The following is an 18,623-nucleotide window of genomic DNA, read 5'->3' as shown; positions in this document are numbered from 1 at the left end:
ACTGCATTCAGGCGCAACGTAAATTCTACGAGAACGTAGAAGCACGAGAAATCCCCAACGAATGTACATAGATTATTAAAGTAAAGCTAGATTTAAAGCGCATTTAGTCGTTTTGGAGAACGTCAACCCGCCATCTAATTTCCTATATTTTCCTTTGTATTACAATTACGGTTTCTGCAAATACTCTTGGTCATTATTACACAATAGCATATATAGTTTCCGAATGTACGTGGTTAGAATTAACGCTGAGTTTGTCGTCATCAAGTTGAAAAGAATCTACATTAAATTCTATTTGGTTGGCGTTAACTTCCTCTTACGGGTAACGAAACAGTTTGCAAGTTTTGTCAAGCCACTCTAGCAATGCACGATTTACACGTGCACCACTATTACACTTTCCCCTAGGTAACAGAAGTACGTAACGCGCTACAAATTGGCTACTACCCTCTGCCTTGCTCAAGCACTACCGGGACTTGCGCCATAAGTCACCTTACTCGTTTCTCGCTCCGCCCTCACCTTGGGACGAATCGCATCTCGAATTCAATTTCACGAAATGGTCATTACGTCACAAATTTCTAAGTGTTTTCGTAAAACTATTGGAACGTAAAATACTGAAGAAGCCGATTTTAATTCCCTGGTTTTGCCAACAGCGTTACTCTTGATTAATAAATCCCCGACAAAAAATTTCAATAAATAACGTTTGATACTGATTTAGCTTGCTTTATTAAAAAAAAAAAAAAAGTATCTTTGTTCTCATGAATTCGTATTTAGAGGGCCAACTCTTGAAGAAGCATTAATCGATGGCCAATACATAAAAAATTTAATCACTGTTAATACAAAATTAATGAAGCGGACGAAGAGAAGCGTTGGAAAAAAAACTCTTGCTATAACTTTACTTTCCGCCAGTTATAGCGGAACTCCAAACGCTCTTAAAATCTTATTACTATGTCTCAAAGATCTCTACACTCTCAAGCACTGAATTTTAATAAACGACCATGCGCAAAGATATTTCACTCGAAATTCCCTCGAGTACAATTTTCCGAAGAAAATATTACAAGTATAATCTACGTAATTTACAGAAATAAGAATCGGGAACAGATTGCATTATTGGCTAAATTATAGAAGTAAACGAATATTCGCAATAATTTTGATTAAAGATTGATAAAACGCATCGTCATTACAAATTACGTTTGTTGGACACGTTCTTAACTCTGACGTTAGCAAGTTATAGAAATCAACATCGTTCAGTTCATTAGTTATAATATGCAATGCTAGAAATTCTGGCACACCTTCCGTACATTTCCTTAATGTACGTTGGTATATGTTTATATTCACGTTATATCGCTATAATTTAACATACGGAACATGGCTGCATTCCATTGGCGGTAGACAACCGCGAATAGACTCTACCGGACAACGGAAGGCCTGAATTAGGTGCATGACAAATCGCTGTGCATGGATAATTTATCTGTTAACATAATGCTGTCTGCCAGTGCTGAGCATAGCGAAACAGCTTGTCTAATTATAATTTACGAAATATGAATGCATGATATTATACGCGAGAATGAAAACGATGAAAATTATATGAGTATACAAAATTTACACATATCGCGTTGTAATTATATTGCTAAGATAATGTAATTAAAGAACGGGAGGAGGAAATATTAAAAATTGATATTTATTTCACATTACTCGATAGAAGACAACATAAACATAAATATAGCAGGCTAATATGAGCCAGCAATGATAAACGGCACGATTATTTAGTGAACAATCAATACTTAGATATTGGATTGATGTCTTCTTTATTTAAACTTATAGACTTATGTAAAAATCCTATTTAGATATATAATTTTATAACTTATGTAATAACCTATTTAGATATATATTTTTATTAATTTAATTTGAAAAAAGTTTTATTAGTTGACGAAAATGTTATTAATTTTAACAAAAATTCTTTATACTGATTTTATTCTTTTTCTTTTCTGTTATTACGTAATTCTTTATTTTTCAAATTTTAATATTTTTTATAATTTTTAATTCATATACAATATATATTTTATTGCGTTTCTCATCGGATTGACTTAACAACAATTTACATGTGTCTTGTCTTTAGAATTTGCAAATTTGCCTTGATGTTTACTGTGTGACCTCTTACTTCGAGAATAGTTCATATCTGAGCGACACGTCGCCTTGCACGGACGTGCGTTTAAAAATGTGTGATGTTTATATTTGATTTTGACATATCTACTTTTAAGATTTAATATGTGCAACAAAGCTTCATTACACGCTTCATGTTCCATGATGGTAAGTCGGTTAAATTGTTTAAGCATTTATCACTCTAAAGTGATTTTTTCTAATATTGTCAGATTAACAACGCTACATTTTTGGCAATTTGCGAGTGACTTAAGCATTATGGACATGTGAGCTAACTATACTTGTATCTTGCTTGCTGAGGAAGACTCCAAAGAGAGTCGAAACGTCCTAATATCTGAGTATTGTTCACTAAATAATTTTATCGTTGCTGACTCTCATTAGCCTACTATATTTATGTTTATATTTTTTAAAATTCAAGAGTCCTAATATAATTATACTAATATAATTATTGTTGTTGTCGATAGAAGCCTATACAAATTTTAAAATATACTAATGTAATAGTTTTCTATTCAATATATGTCTAATAAATAGAAATTAATATTACGTATTGTATTCTATCATAATAATTTTTGCTATTAATTGATATGCAAAAGAAATAACAAGTTTTTAATATTTACTCCTCAAAATATGGATTACTTACTCGGGCCAAATACGACGAATGTTGAATTGATGAAACGTCAAAACAACAATTTCATCTGGATGACCAATGAATGTGTACAGAAGACAATCGATATTCGGTGGATATCGTTTTGGAAAATCAGGAGATGTAAAAGTGCCACCTTGAGGTCTGTCCGAGCTGCTGTATACAACACAAGAACAACCTGTAAAAGAAAGAATGTCATATAGACGTCGTATATGATAAACAAGAAAGTTCGGAAAAATAACGCAATGCATATAGAAAGATGAAGTAACGGAAAATGTCAACAATATTCGACAGCGTCGAATCGTATCAACACTGCAAGCTTCGTCTGATGTGTCTCGTCCCGAACGATTTTAATGTAGAGATATCGGGTCTTGTCGATAATGAAATTCACCATCTGACATTGCTTCCAGGATAAGGGACGAGGGCTCGCGCGCGAGAGAAAAGTTTTCTTATTTCCAAAATGAAGTTGTCGGCCTTCGCATCGATCTAACGTCTTCGCTTTCGTGCTACCAGCCGTGTCGAATGCCAAACTCAAAGAATTAAATTAAAGTTTGATTTTTCGGGGAGAGAGGAAAAACTCTACGGAGAAGCACATAATAATTCACGCGGTAAATGTCATCCTCGACGAGTCAGTCGTACAGTTAAAAATAAGCAATTAAATAAATTCTTAACGATACATGGCACCGCAACCATTTTCCGAACAGTTCGTACGTGATCGGCATCGACACGATATAGAAACGACAAGACATAAATTTATTCCAAATGTATCCGGCAGATCAGACGGCGAATGATTAAGCAAGCCGATAATTTATAGAGGAGTCGTTGCAAAGGCCAGCCGACATAGCTCCTATTATCCGAGAAGCCGTGACTTGCACAACTGGGAATCGCGAAAATTTAATTTCCTGTTTTTCAATTAACTTTTACGTTAGTCGGGCACAACGGGTCTTCTCGGCGAGCAGACACACAGGAGAATGCAAAGACCCGTCGTATCTATGGTTAAATAATGGCATGACACTTGAGTTATACCGCCGGTACAAAAGCCCGAACATTCTCGACCAGTTTTATGCTTTGGGGACCCCATTGTATCCCGTAACTCGCCGTAATGCGGAGGGAGTGATTCTCTTTTTTTATTTCACAGAGGTATGTGTACCGAGCTGTGTAATATACCGGTTTATTGTGCGCCCATTGTTGTAGAAAATAAAGCGATTCAGGGTGTAGAGCCGACTGTATAGGCAAGAAGTTGAAATTCGACTGTGGTGCAAATGCTATGAGACTCTCAGCACTCATAAAAAAGCGAGACATTTCGCAATCCTCTTAAAAAAAAAATTACGCAACAAATCTTTCGAAAATTACATATTATCCGTTTTATTTTTGTACATTATATATTTTAATTCATTTAAGACAATAAGAAGAATTAGGATTTCTATCCTATTACGAAAAGAGAGAAACGTATTGTATGTATATAATATATTCGAATATGACGAAACTAATTTCAATGTGAAATATAATAAAATAATATAAATTTATTGTAATATAATATCTTTTATATTATAGATAATAATATAGCAGAGCGCAAAATCGTGCTAATGGGAAGAGAAATGTGAATCATTATGTAGTATCACGTTAATGCGAATACAATCATTTATCCAAGATAATATCACCATCGCTACCCTCACGATTCGTCTCTGTCGGTGCGCTAGTGCTTTGCAATGATTATTCTGGCTGAAACGATCCATTAGCGAGCATTCGTTCGGTACGGCAAGACTAATGCAAACAAAGCAATTTATAAGGATAGTGACGCAATTAATCAGTCTTTCGAAAAAGCGAGACACAAAGGGAAGTTGTGCGCCAAAGAAAGAACATATCGCGTTTCGCGCGCAGCGAATTAATAGCTCTACGAGCCACAAGTTAGAAGGGTCTTTAGTAAATTAGCAAAAACAATATGTTCTTTCTCTTTCTTTCTCCATTCTGATATTCTATCCATCTCTTAACTATAGCGATTATTTTTTTAATCTTTCATTACCCTACTTTTCTTCTTTCTATGTATTATCTTTTGTTCTTATTTTATTTTTCGTCAACCCACTTTCGTTACCATATCGCCCCCCACGCAAAAGTTTTTACAACTGGAAAGACATCCAAGCTTTGTCACGTGACAAATATTAATGATACTTGAATTTATTTGTCTTATTACCTTCGTAAAATACGCTGTAAAAAAACATTTGCAATTTTCTAGTGCCTAACATCGATGCTTTTCATTTCGCTTTCTGCTACCTACAGTGAGAGCAAAAAAGTATTTGTACAAAAAAATTTGTTATAAAAAAAGTTTTATTTGTAGAAAATAAACATTAATTAGCAATTTTATACAATGAATACATTCTGTTCTAACATAAACAAACGAACTTCGCATGTATTCTTGATTTTAGAAGCTAAATTTTTTGTCTATACAGTCTATTTTATTCTTTATGAATAAATTGTTAATTATCCAACAAGAAATGATCGTCAATTTAACATCGAGTCGACATCAAATTGATGTTGAGAGAGAGAGAAATCATCATATTTATATCGACTCGACATTAATTTGATGACTCATTTCTCTCATCGCTGGATAATATTTACTTTTTAAAAATGTTTTTTTAAAAAATATTTTCTCTGTACGAATACTTTTTGCACTCACTGCATATACACAAATCTTTTAACAAATATTATGTGCATGGATAAACAGTTTCATTATCTATCTATATTTCCTACTATTAATAAAATGCTCTAAATAAAATTTTTCGCGTTATAAAAAGATATTAAATTATTTCTGTTGTAATAATGAAAAATTAATTACAAACTATTAAAGAGAAAAGTCGAAATAAATCACCGAGCTAAATTAAACGGAATCAATTACTGCTCCCGTATTAATAATGTCGCATCGTAGAGTGAAAAGTAGAATGTCAGAGACATAAAATTGCTTGCACAGCCACTTCCTCATGACGGAACTGTCCGAGAAACCTAGAGAATATTTTAAATGACGATAGAACTAATTCTTCTCACATCATACATATGTATGTTAACGTATGTACAATACATGCTGAGAATAGTATGTACGATGTTAAAAACGACTACGGCTCTTGGCTGCTGAAGTGGGGCGTCAGGCCGCGCCGCTCGAAAACACTCGGAGACATCATTGTTCAGTCACGTTCGCTGGCATTGACTCTAGCATCCTCAGGTTGTACTTTATTTATAATGTACTTTGCGATAGTTACAGAGGACAGAGCAATAGACTTTTTTGCAAACGAGGAAAAACGTGCATACAATTAACAATAGACTTGCAAGTGTATCCGTGTCACGACATAAGAATAATTAACATGCGGCGATTGTTTGTACGTAGACATGTACACCTGCATGAATATCGATTAGTCTTAATATACATATATGAGGTTTATAAAATTAATCGCTCTCACGCGCACATGAATGTCAAGAAGCGTCGTAAAATATTTATATTTTATACAAAAATAAAAATAAAATTTTATAAAAAAAAACGAAAATGGAAGAGATTATATATAATAATAAAAAATATTACTTTTATCTAATATTATGCCAATAGAATATATATGAGAATTTGCATTTTTACTAAATACCATCATTTGATGCTTTTATTTTTCCCCGAAGATATACAATCACATCTCTAAAGGATAGATGCATTAAGCCTCTTTAAATTGTCATTATTTGTCAATATCTAATGTGATCTTTTTCTCGCATGACAGACCGTATTCCTTCAAGCATTGTAGTATACTGTGAGAACTCTGACAGGTGATCCGTAAGCTATGATACGGAGAAGCGTGAAAGGACGTCTTCCCACGACTCTCCGGCTGCCTATACTATTATACAACAGTCACACAAACATCAAAGACATAAGATCAGGATGCCACACTAAGAAGCAATGATATTATTGCCACATCGGAAACAGTAGAAATCACTTAGCACTCAATTCCAGCCGCAAGTTGACTTTTCTGAATTCGGACTGATGCCGCAAGCTGCTGGCAAGATCGGAACTTGGAAGTTTCCGCAAAAGCGAGGGAAACTCTGCATTGCGCCTCATCCATTTACTGTACCATTCATACATATAGGTATATAAATACATATAGCGTCCAAAGTAAGTGCAAGTGTTATCTCGACCGCGAGTATTACAAGTCAAATTCTAAGATAATATTTTTTTAATATTAAAATACCAATAGTTTTTGTTATAAGTGATTAAAGATTAAAGTAGATTGAAGCTTAAAGTAAACTTGACTTTAACAGAATTTTAATTTAAAGTTTAGCTACTAAAATATATATTAAAGTTAAGAAGTTGTGAGAAAGTATGGTAAATCAAATTTTCTCTATAGAATATTCTACTTCGAAATAATAAAGGAATCGTATCTAATTCTAAGTAAAATTGTGATGTATCTTTATATATTCACAATTTTATATAGGTACATATATATGTACATCTATATCTGAGTATATATCTATATAATTTATATATTCATCTACATTTTGTATGTATAAACATACGTATTTATATTTCTACATATTGAATGTAGATAAATATCTATTTATATACAGATGAAATCTATAGAATTCTTTAGCTATCTCAGATGTTTCTAGATCCATCGCAATGCAGCAGGCGGTGCATCTAGATATTTGCTGAAAGCACGACTACCACTGCGCTTAGATCACGCGATTACTTGGTGGACACAGAAAGGCTTCTGCTAAAAGCTGCTGGATAAAGAAATAAGTGGGGAAAAAAATGAAAAACCCAGAAACGAGAAAACATAGAAAGAGGAAGAGCAGAGAGGAGGAAAGCGCACTACGCGTTAAAGAACAACATTTTCTATGGAACTTTGGTTTATTCTAACTATTTCCGGTTAAAAAGTCTCAAAGCATAATAGCTCCGTATTCAATTTTATCTTAAAAACGGATCATTTCCAAAAGAAATAGAATGCTGAAAAGCTAATTCTTTCGACGTATCGTCTATTTGCACTTATTATTGTTAACTTCCCCCTATTACATATGATTTTTTTATATAAAGTTGAATTGACCTTTATATTTATATATATATATAACTTTTCGTCTCATGAGAGTTTTGTTTTAAAATCAAATTTTGATGCTATAACATATTGCATATTGTCACCATGATAGCAATGGATCAGAAAAATGGTCTTTACACCAGATAAAATATGTCGGTAGAAAGTATCGATTTTAAACAAGCTACTGCTATTCCTTTGAGGGCCGATGTCAGGAAGAAGACAAAGTTAAGAGAGTACGAAATAAATTGATAATACCTTTAACCCAGGCAGTAGCCATCAAATGCATTTTACGAGATCGTCTTATATTTCAAGTGTGACTGTAAAATGTTTTTATACATATTATTCTTGGATATTTTATCTTCTGGGATAGAACACAGTTTAAATATTCACGAGTTATACCGTTCTTGATTCGACAGTTTTTACAGAATACACTTTCCAACGACTTTCATAAAATCTTGAAAATATTCGCTAAATCATTATTCTTTATTATCCGCTTAAATTTTCGGAAAAAGGCAAAAAATTTATATTAAAGTGAATACGAGAATCGTATATATATTTTACTTATTAAAATGAAACAATTTTATTCGAACCAAATAAGTGTTAAGCAAAATATTAAGGATGTCAGTAATATATTTCCGCACTATTCCTATTTTATAGATATGTTAAAAAATTTCTATCGCTTAGGGCCTGCGCACAATAGAGGAACAAGAATTAGATATTAAGATTTCAACCTATCGGAAACCGTGTATTCCGATGTAATCAGTTTCTGATAGGTTAAAATCTTAATATCTAATTCCTGTTCCTCTATTGTGCTCAGGCCCTTATTCTCCCATGTGCACGCATACATTTCCATGTACTATGTTGTGTGGACAACTTCCGTTGAATCGGAGGCTGGTCAGTACTTTCTGGACACCTTTGCACCGACTGTATATCTGCGCTAAATGTTTTCATTATACGACTTTTGGCGTGTATTTGTGTCAACACAACACAACGTAATGTCAACACTACGTAATGTCAACAACAGTTGCACATCATCCGCTTGGATATGTTCACGATTCTTTCAATCATGTCGGAATAAATTTTAAAAGCCGCTTTTATATTTCAATTATTCTTCACACTCGATGTAAAATTTATTGGGAAAAGCTTTCTATATGTTGTTACATTTCTATATTTTGTACATCTATACAGCAAGGTGCAAGAGAAAAATGCGAAAAAATAAAAGTTTTATTGCAAATTAGACTTCAATCTATTTTCCGCTAAATATTAGAATAAAGCTGAATAAATATTAATATATACACGTGATATGAATTACAGACAATTTTTCATATGTCGAAAACACTGCCTGCATTTTATAAGAATTTATAAGTAATATCATATATAGCAATATATCAATATTATTTTCTAATATTAATCAAATCATGTCGACAAAAAGAAAATAAATAAAAATAATAGAGTTTTTTCCTCATTTCTCAATTCTGTTAACAGCAACGTATGCGCTTTTAATCACAATATATCGCAGCACGCTATTACTCACAATCATATATCTGTGAAAAAATTGCGTAATCTGAACTATCGGCACTTCTTTATAGATTGTTTCATGCAATACCGATTTGATAGGTCGTGCGATGTACAAGATAGTGGATATCAATCTAGGAGCAGGTGGCCAGAATATTCACAAACAAGCTAGCAAGAATTTATATACAGCCGTACAGCGCTAGCAGTTTTGTTTTATCTACTATTGGCTCGGGGATTTCCGCGATATTCGCGGAACAGAATTTTTTTATGGCCACGAGCAGGTATTTATTCATGAATCCGGAATGACAATGTAGCCGCAATGCTTTCTCGTCCCGTGCGATCGAGCTCTCCGTCATGCGAACAAAGGTTATATAGCTGTGTTCGTTCTTTTACTAATGCAAATGTTAAGCCCATTTGAATTGCAGAATGTTGTGCTGCACAAACAGGTGTTTAAACATTAATCTTAATATTTTTTATGCACTTTCGCAAGCAACGGATTTGCTATTAAGATAACTGGTCCAGTAAATGTACCAAAAAAACATTAAAATCGATAAATGCACTCAGTAGCATTTAAGTTGGTCATATTGATTCTATTTACTTTACCAAGTTTCCTCTTTTTAGTTAGAAACAAAACATTATGATGAAAAATATAAATTAAGTACAGTGTTGTAAAGTATAAATACAGAACTGCTAAATTAAATTAGGAAATTAATAATTATCTTTTGATATAGTTACAGAAAGCAATTATTTTTCTATAAAATATTACATCATGACATTCTGCATTTTGCTTTACTGACAATAACAGAATGAACAAACTAGGCAATAAATTGCTGCAATCGAGTCAGACAGACAACCTGCACGACTTACTAGTACTATCTGTTGAATTCATCGTGTAATTACACGAACAACGAATAGGTCATATTGGGTACTAGGCCATTTAGGATCTAGTTACCTTACTTTCACATTGTGTTTGTATATATTTGAAAATTCGTGCATGCATGTGTATACGTAAGAATACCAACACACACAGAATTTAATAAAAATATCACAAGACACAAAATGTATTATTCTGTTCGAATACTATGTCGCAGAATCGAAAAAAGAATATTTCCTGATCCAATTTAAAGAACCGATATTGTCTTCATCGTTGAAATACACACACGTGCACACACACATGCACACACACATACAAAACATAAAGTCCTCCATAAAACTTTGTTCTAACCCGATATTTGTATGTGTGTGTTAAAATTTCGTACACTAGAAAGCCTGAATAAAAAAACTTTCACGTAACATCAAAAACATCACGGTATGATATTAACGAAACATTTATAATAGTAAAAGCATTGAATGTACAATTTACTTGATATCGTTTTTATAGAGCATCTGTGACATAAAATTAAATAGTGACTTATGACGCCAATTATTCCCGTTTTATACTTTCAACTTCAATTCACTAGGTGTTACACGAATTATCGAAATAGTCATTCGAAAATTAACGAGGTTTCCATTCTCCAATATCGACAATAATTTATATTCAATTTCATACATGTGCATCTCTATACGTTGGCTGCTAAAATTTGTATGGTTGGAATACGTGAATCGTACTGACGATACACGGCATTAGTGAAATCGTAATTGAAATATTAATTTATGACGCATAACGACCGCCTAGTAATTAACACGCTCGGTAACCCTGTGTCAACGGATGCGCAATGCATGCATTACGGCGACATGACCACATTACATAAATACTCGGCTTTAGTCTGACCTCGGCTAGATCATAATGGGCGAAGTATACAATTCTGTCATTATCCCCATAACACCGACATTCACAGCGAAAATCCATAAATACGTCTGCGAAACTTACGTTGCGTTCGCTAAAAATGTGTCGATGCACATATTTGTATCATTAAATTATTACGGGATATAAAACATTCGTTTGCTACTTTCTCAAATTTTCTTAATTTGATTATTTAAACCATTTGATCGAATACATTGATCATCACGAGTATAATTAACTCGATATCTAAAATTTGATCTTATGAAAATTTCGAAAAATATAATAATGTTTTTGATTTTTAAAAGGATTTTTGTAAAATTCTAAAATTGATTATGGAAAATTAATAAGTAACACAATAAGGTTTCGTTGTGTATATCTCTGAAATATCTCTGAAAATATTATTTGTTCAAGTTGTATCGTTTTTATATTATCATTCAAGAAAGGAGGATCTCCACGCGGTTTTAAGCATAACGTAAATATATAGGATGCGATTACATATATGCGGTCACTTACTCTTACGATTCTGAAAAATGTGAAAAATTCCGGACACGCTCGCCGGAAATATTGAGAAAAATGTTGTAGACGTAGCGGTCGTATATAAATCGTGCATTACGTCACAGGCATGATGCACTGCCGTATTATCGCTGTTACAACAATGCTTTACTCTTTTTGTGAGAATCGAGATGCAGCAACATGGTCAGCCGAACTGAACCATGTATCAATTACACGAAGCTGCATCGTACGAATAAATATACTGGTTAGTGGTTATGCGTTTGCAGAATAAACATCACTTCTGTTGCTCCGTGTGTTGAATATCAGCGAACCGATGCAGATCCCTTTTAATGGAGATATTCATTGGATTGGACAGGGTGAGATCACTAAAATTATTTCAGGATGGATCGAATATCATGATGGATCGACTTTTGTCGTGTTATTTAGTAATCATGACATTGAGACAGTCACATTTTAGTGTGATTAAAAATTGTAAATTTAACTACGTGTTAATATTTTGCAAGTTAGATATTAATTATTAATAAGGAAACATACGAAAACCGGCATTTATCGTCTAAATGTAATATAAATTTAAAAAACACTGTAAATTTATTAACGTATCATATAGATTACAGTTATCTAGAGATATTTTCATAATTTCTTTTAAATACTTATTTTTCTTAACTTAAATTAGAATAAATTTCTAATCTAAAGAAAGCATTAATAAATATAATAACAAATAATACTAGTGTTAATTTATATAATTATTAATATCTCTAATATCAATAATTATAACAATTAATATCAATAATTTTTTTCAATCCTTACATAAATTAATGTAAAAGTTAAGAAATATGTACAAAATGAACATACAACTTGCTAATAAATACAGCTGCCAATTAGACTATCAAAGTTAAGACGCACCTCTTCGTAATTAAACGCAATTTCTACTACCGCGGAATATTAGCAATTATCTTGAAGTGACAAAACTTTAACCGAGCTTATACTGCAAACTGCAAACGACGGACTATGTGAACATTTGTGGAACTTTCATTCGCAGTTCTTCTAATGTAAAGGACGGATTATGGACGAACAAAATGAGAGAAAGAGAGAGACTACTCTCACGTAATGAAACAAATATTTTGAATGTGGTCGCGTCTTCATTTAAAAGTAAAGGGGGTAATTTGTATGCCACGCATACTGCTAGCGACATACGAAATTCTAGTCTTGGTGACCTAGTAGGGCGACGTAACTGTAATGTAACTACATTAAGCGAATCGCACCGATACCAGCTGCGCGATTTCATAGTGAGAATATACCTGGCAGTCTTGGGTATGAACTCGATATTTGGATTTAAACTACATATGTATATCAGGTCTTATTTTTACCTTTCTGATTGCATTGGTAATTTATAAATATATAAAGATGCCTCCAGACGACGATATGACCAATGTATAAGGCCAACTTTGCACACATTCGCTAAATATTGACTACATTCAATATGGATAATTATATATATGTCGTGCATATGTATGATATTTGCTAATATTAAGTAGCATACATTCGCCATATTGTCTGGAGGCGCCTTAAGAAAAAAATAAAAAAAAAACAAGTATACTTACAAAATTTATTAAAAATTAAAAAAGTAATTTTAACTCTTCAAACAAAGAAATAGATAATAAGAATCTCTCGTATAAATATCAGAAGCAAGGATCTCTGACCGACTCGTTGCATAGACGGCAGTGAACGAGTTGGTTCTATAACGAGATTCACCTGCATAATGCAGAAAAGACTATATAACTTGCATATTACAGTATATGAAGCTTATGCTGACGCTACGCTAAACGCACTTTCAGAAATGTTACATTTGCATCAAATAATAATTTACTTCGAACGTATAGGGCGCTAAAAGAAGATATCTTATTGACACGTAAACCAAAAGTGGTTTGCTGCACAGTATTAGAAACTAATATTTTTGATATTAAACATTGTGAATATTATTTAGGTATTATACAGTTTAACTCCACTATACCTTTTCTACTTTCAGAACAGTTACAATTCGAAAAAAGACTTTAGTCCAATAGAAAGCAAGTTAGAATATATTATTATATCTTATACACACATGAATATATATCTTTTGGATATTGATATAACTATAAGACGTCTTAACGTGATTATTATTACTATAGCACTTTATATATATATATATATATTTGGTGTTTTAAAATAAGATACGATTATTTTGTTTAGCTTTTTCACACATTTGCTACCTCTATTTCTGGAGAAATCAGCAATTTAAAAAGAACTATAATATACGCCGCTTTTTCTAGAATATTATAACAAGAAAATTATATTTTACAGTTGTACGCAAATATAAATTACAAAAACAGAAGAATGTGATTGATGGTATTGGCTGGAAACTCTCTAGTTGATAACCAACCAGATAGCACCCGTAATGAAAAAAGTAGACATTGTATACCAAAAAAATCTTTTTTTCATGTTACCACAAAATATGAAGACATTTTTCAAAATAAATTGCCGATATGCGCTATGCACATACCGAACATGACATTTTATATTGTATATCTCAAAAACTTCTCACATTCGATATGAAAAATCGCAATGCTGCTTTCTTGATATTTTTATTAAGTAAAATTATAGTTAATGGTTCGCACATTTTCACTAATTACTTTAGCTAGTATTTTTATCATAATTCTATAACTTTGCGACATATATTCCATATCGTGATAATAATAATTACAATAATAGTGAAAATCAATAACACATATATATGCGCGAATATAGAGATGTATTTATTAAATAAGTATTTAGAAAGTATTGTATAAAAAGGAAAAACCACTGGACATATTAACTTAGTAAAAAATATAATAACGCTGTCCCGCATTTACTATCTTGTTATCATTTTTTGAGGGGGAATCGTAATAGAAAATATATGATCAAAATTTAATTAGTTTAGATCAGAAAATTTAATATTTATATATAGCACATGTATTTGTAAATTAAAAATTATGTAGTTACATTGATTGCATTTTTTTTATACATTGAAAATGGACAAATGTCATGCAGTTTTGTTTTCTTAATAAAAGAACTCAAGTATTCTATTGAAATATAAAATTGACAGTAAAAGATACATATACATCTACGCGGTTGATGAATATCAGATCAGGAAAAATATCAACTATGATATCACACGATTTGATGGAGGTTTCAATGATGCATATAGATCTCACGTTACTGGAAGCAAGATGACTCAACCGACTGACGCGTATCTGCCAAGTTCCCTATTGTTGTACAAAGGACTGGTATTGACCGATTTCGCGCATCGACATATGTGTAAGAGCCGTCCGTTAAAAGCAGCTGGTTTGCTGAACATACAACTAGATGATTATATCAACGCACAGAAACGCTCTCGTCTGAACTGGTTACAATGTTATTCGTGATCTCCCTAACCTCTTCCGCCAATGACAGCTAGCTCACCATGACAAAACCCGCGTCGATATCACATCGACAATTCGCAAAAGCCACAATGGCATCTACTGCCCTTGTCTATTCGAACCGAAGCTAAGAGCGGTGTCACGTTAATCTATACTGCCTATAATACAATGTACAGTTTAACGCAAGCTATTTAATGAGATATCCAAAACAAACTTTTAACGCGCTCAAATTTCTTTTTTTCTGAAAATATTCTTTATTATTGAAAACTTGAAAGCGCATTCACTGTAAATGAGCAAGAGTGTATTTATTAAATATCAAGAGAATGTATTTTACTTACAACATAACACACCGAATACAGGGAGAGACGACCTTGCTTCTATATTAAAACGGAAAGACAAGTGAGAGAGTAGAACAAAAAATAAACAAATGTACGCGATACGGATCTTCTACTATCAAGATGCTTATAAACGCCATCTAGTATTCCGTGTTGCTCATCTTACACTCTCACACTCATACTATATTATCATTACGAGAGCGCATATACTAACATTCCCTCACTCGAATTCGTAATGATGAAAAAGAAAATAATATTTAATTGTTTGAACGGTTGACCGATTTCTCACTCAAACCCATACCTAGTAAATTGCCTAGTAAAAAGACATACCCACTGGTCGAATGACGACTGTCTATATCTCCGGCCCAATTCGTGTCACTATAACCTATCAGTTCTTCTTCTGCTGTACTGTCGAACTTTAGCTGGAGAGAGAAACTTTTCGTTCCTTTTAAGTATCTCAGCACTCGTTTCATGGTATTCCAATGAGGTTTTTCGTACTCGTCGGCGAACGTTCCCAATGTAGAAACTGCTGAACCTAAATCCGGTCGTGTAAATTGGTATGCATACATTAGGCTTCCCAGTGCCTCTTTATACGGAATTTTCTTCGTATTCTCTTCTAATCCTCGTTGCATATTTTTAGTGAGTATTTGAGTTACAACCAGTGGTGTCTTGACCGGCTTACAATCTTCCATATTAAACCTCTTTAGGATTTTCTCTATATAATCCTCTTGATCAATGGTTATTGATTTCGATGCTCTGTCTCAACTGACATTTGCGCCTAAGATTCTAGAAACTGGTCCCCCCCCCCCTAGATTTCTTCTATTTTAAATGTATTTTCTAATTTCTTTATGACTGACTCCTTGAGACTTTTGTCATTTGAAAACAGTAATAAGTCGTCCACGTATGTAGTTATGTTTACATCACGTTTTTCTCTTCTTTTTTGAGTATATATAAACTTCTGTTCACTTGCGAACATATGAAGCTTATATCTCGTAATGTTTTCTCTAACTTCTTGTTTCAAGCATACGCACCTTACTTGAGCCCGTATATAGCCTTTTTGAGTTGACACACCTTGTCTACGTTTCCTTTCTTCGATATCCCTTCAGGGAGTTCCATGTATACTTCTTGATCCAGCTCACCATTTAGAAAGGCCGTTACAACATCTAAGTGATCTATGTCAAAATCTCTCCTTGCTGCTATGACAAATAAACCTGGCAGTGTAATGAATCTTACTACAGGACAGAACACTTCGTAATAATCTACACCTGCTGTCTGCTTATATCCTTTAACTACTAACCTTGCTTTGAAACGTCGTGATCCTACTTGCGGATTGTCTTTGATTTTAAATATCCATTTCGATTTCAACACCTTTTTATCAACTGGTCGATTGCACAACTCCCAGGTTTGATTTTGTGTCAACGTATCTATTTCCTCTTGCATTGCTGTATGCCATTCTTTACGATGCATCCCATTTAGCACTTCTTTCACACTTAGTAACTAAGAACGTTATGTAGTCCAACCATTTTCTTGGTTTTGATACACGACTTGTATAGCGCGACGATGTCAGGTATGATTCCCCCTTACTTATCGACTGATTGCTCGATTCTTCGTCACTTGATTCAGTTTTTCGATCTTCAGTATCTTCATCTGTTATCTCGACGGATATCATGCCTGCTGTCTCGGTGTGGTCATCGGAATCACTTTCATCACTGAAACTTGAGCGTTGTTGTTCTCAGCATCATAATCGTTATGATCTACTTCTTCCGCTTCGCTGCTCAAAGGTAATTATCTTGTGTACAATTGTTTTTTCTTTGACTTCTGTCTTCAGCTCACTTTCGGTGTCGATTGTTACTTCTGTTGAAACATCTTCATTAAATATCACGTCTTTGCTTTTAAAGATTTTTCTTGTTCTCTGATTGTATAGACGATAACCTTTGATATGCTCTAGGTACTGTAAATATATAGGGCTTTGATTTCTCATCCCACTTTTGACGAAGTTCTTTTGGAATATGTGACATAGTCCTGGAACCAAAAACTTTTAAGTGTGATAGATTAGGTTTCTCACCTGTCCATAATTCATCCTGTTATCAAGCTTTCTTGATGGCGATCGGTTGATTAAATACACAGTTGTAGCACGTGCCTCTGCCCAAAATCTTTTTAGAAGGTCTGCTTCTATTAGCATAGTGTGAGCTTTCTCTACTATGGTGCGATTGCAGCGTTCTGCCAATCCGTTCTGCTGTGGTGTATATGGGATCGTTTTCTGATGTTGAATCCCACGCTCATGTAGAAACTGTTTAAAAGTCTCGTTGACGTACTCACGTCCATTGTCGGGTCGTAATGCTAAAATCTGATGTCCTGTGCTTTTCTCTACATAATTTTTATATGCTTGAAAGTTTCTAAGGCTTCATTTTTATTTTTAATGAAATAGATACTTACTCTTAGTGAGTTGTCATCCATAAACAAAATAAAATACCTCGCTCCTCCTATGGATGCTTCTTCCATTGGTCCACATATATCTGTGTGTACTAATTGTAGCAATCTCGTTGCCTTGCGTTCATTATTCGTAATCGGTTGTCTTCTCTGTTTTCCTTTTGCACATGCATACTTCGCAGACACGCTTGTCCACTGAAACTGAGTCCGTCTGCATGCTTGTCTCTTAAGAGTTTCATTCTGTGTCGATTGAGATGTCCTAACCTTTTATGCCATAATAGACTATCGTTCAATTGGCAACTAAACGCTTCGTTTGTTGGCTGTATCAACTTGTAAACGTTGTTCTCTGCTTTTGCACTCGCGACTATTACACTATTGATGTCCACTATCGCGCACATTTGTTTATTAAAGGTTACAACATAGCCTTTTTCGGTTATTTTCGGCACCGACAACAAATTTACCTTAAGGTTCGGAACGTAATAGGGGAGACCGGGGCCAATTGTCACAGTTTTTGATTATTGATTTTTAGAAAAAAGTGGATGCCTGATTTTGAAAGCATATTTGGACAACACATATAAAAAACATAATTTTTAATTTAATATCAGTTCTATATTTTGAGAAATAATAGTAATTATAGTATAATATTAATACAAATAAAATAAATAAGTAATTATAAGGTTCCGTATGTATAAAACAATATGACAATTAAAAAGGGCATAGAACCAATCTTTAAACAAAACGTATTTAATTAAATCAAAT

At 33.3% G+C, this 18,623-nt stretch overlaps 1 protein-coding gene across 1 annotated transcript in view; it reads right to left on the bottom strand.

The window, feature by feature from the left end:
* Positions 1-18,623, bottom strand: part of Sol1 (CUB domain-containing protein Sol1) — a gene marked incomplete at its 5' end in the record, with an annotated part of 234,184 nt that overhangs the window by 200,344 nt on the left and 15,217 nt on the right. Inside the window, one exon of the mRNA XM_018503456.1 lies at positions 2,795-2,975. Within this exon, the coding sequence (XP_018358958.1) occupies positions 2,795-2,975 (181 nt within the window). The remainder of the gene's footprint in view (positions 1-2,794; positions 2,976-18,623) is intronic.

Source organism: Trachymyrmex cornetzi, unplaced genomic scaffold (genome assembly GCF_001594075.2).
Source record: "Trachymyrmex cornetzi isolate Tcor2-1 unplaced genomic scaffold, Tcor1.1 scaffold157, whole genome shotgun sequence".
In the NCBI taxonomy this organism is placed as follows: Eukaryota; Metazoa; Arthropoda; class Insecta; order Hymenoptera; family Formicidae; genus Trachymyrmex; species Trachymyrmex cornetzi.
This window is presented reverse-complemented; position numbering and strand designations above follow the sequence as displayed.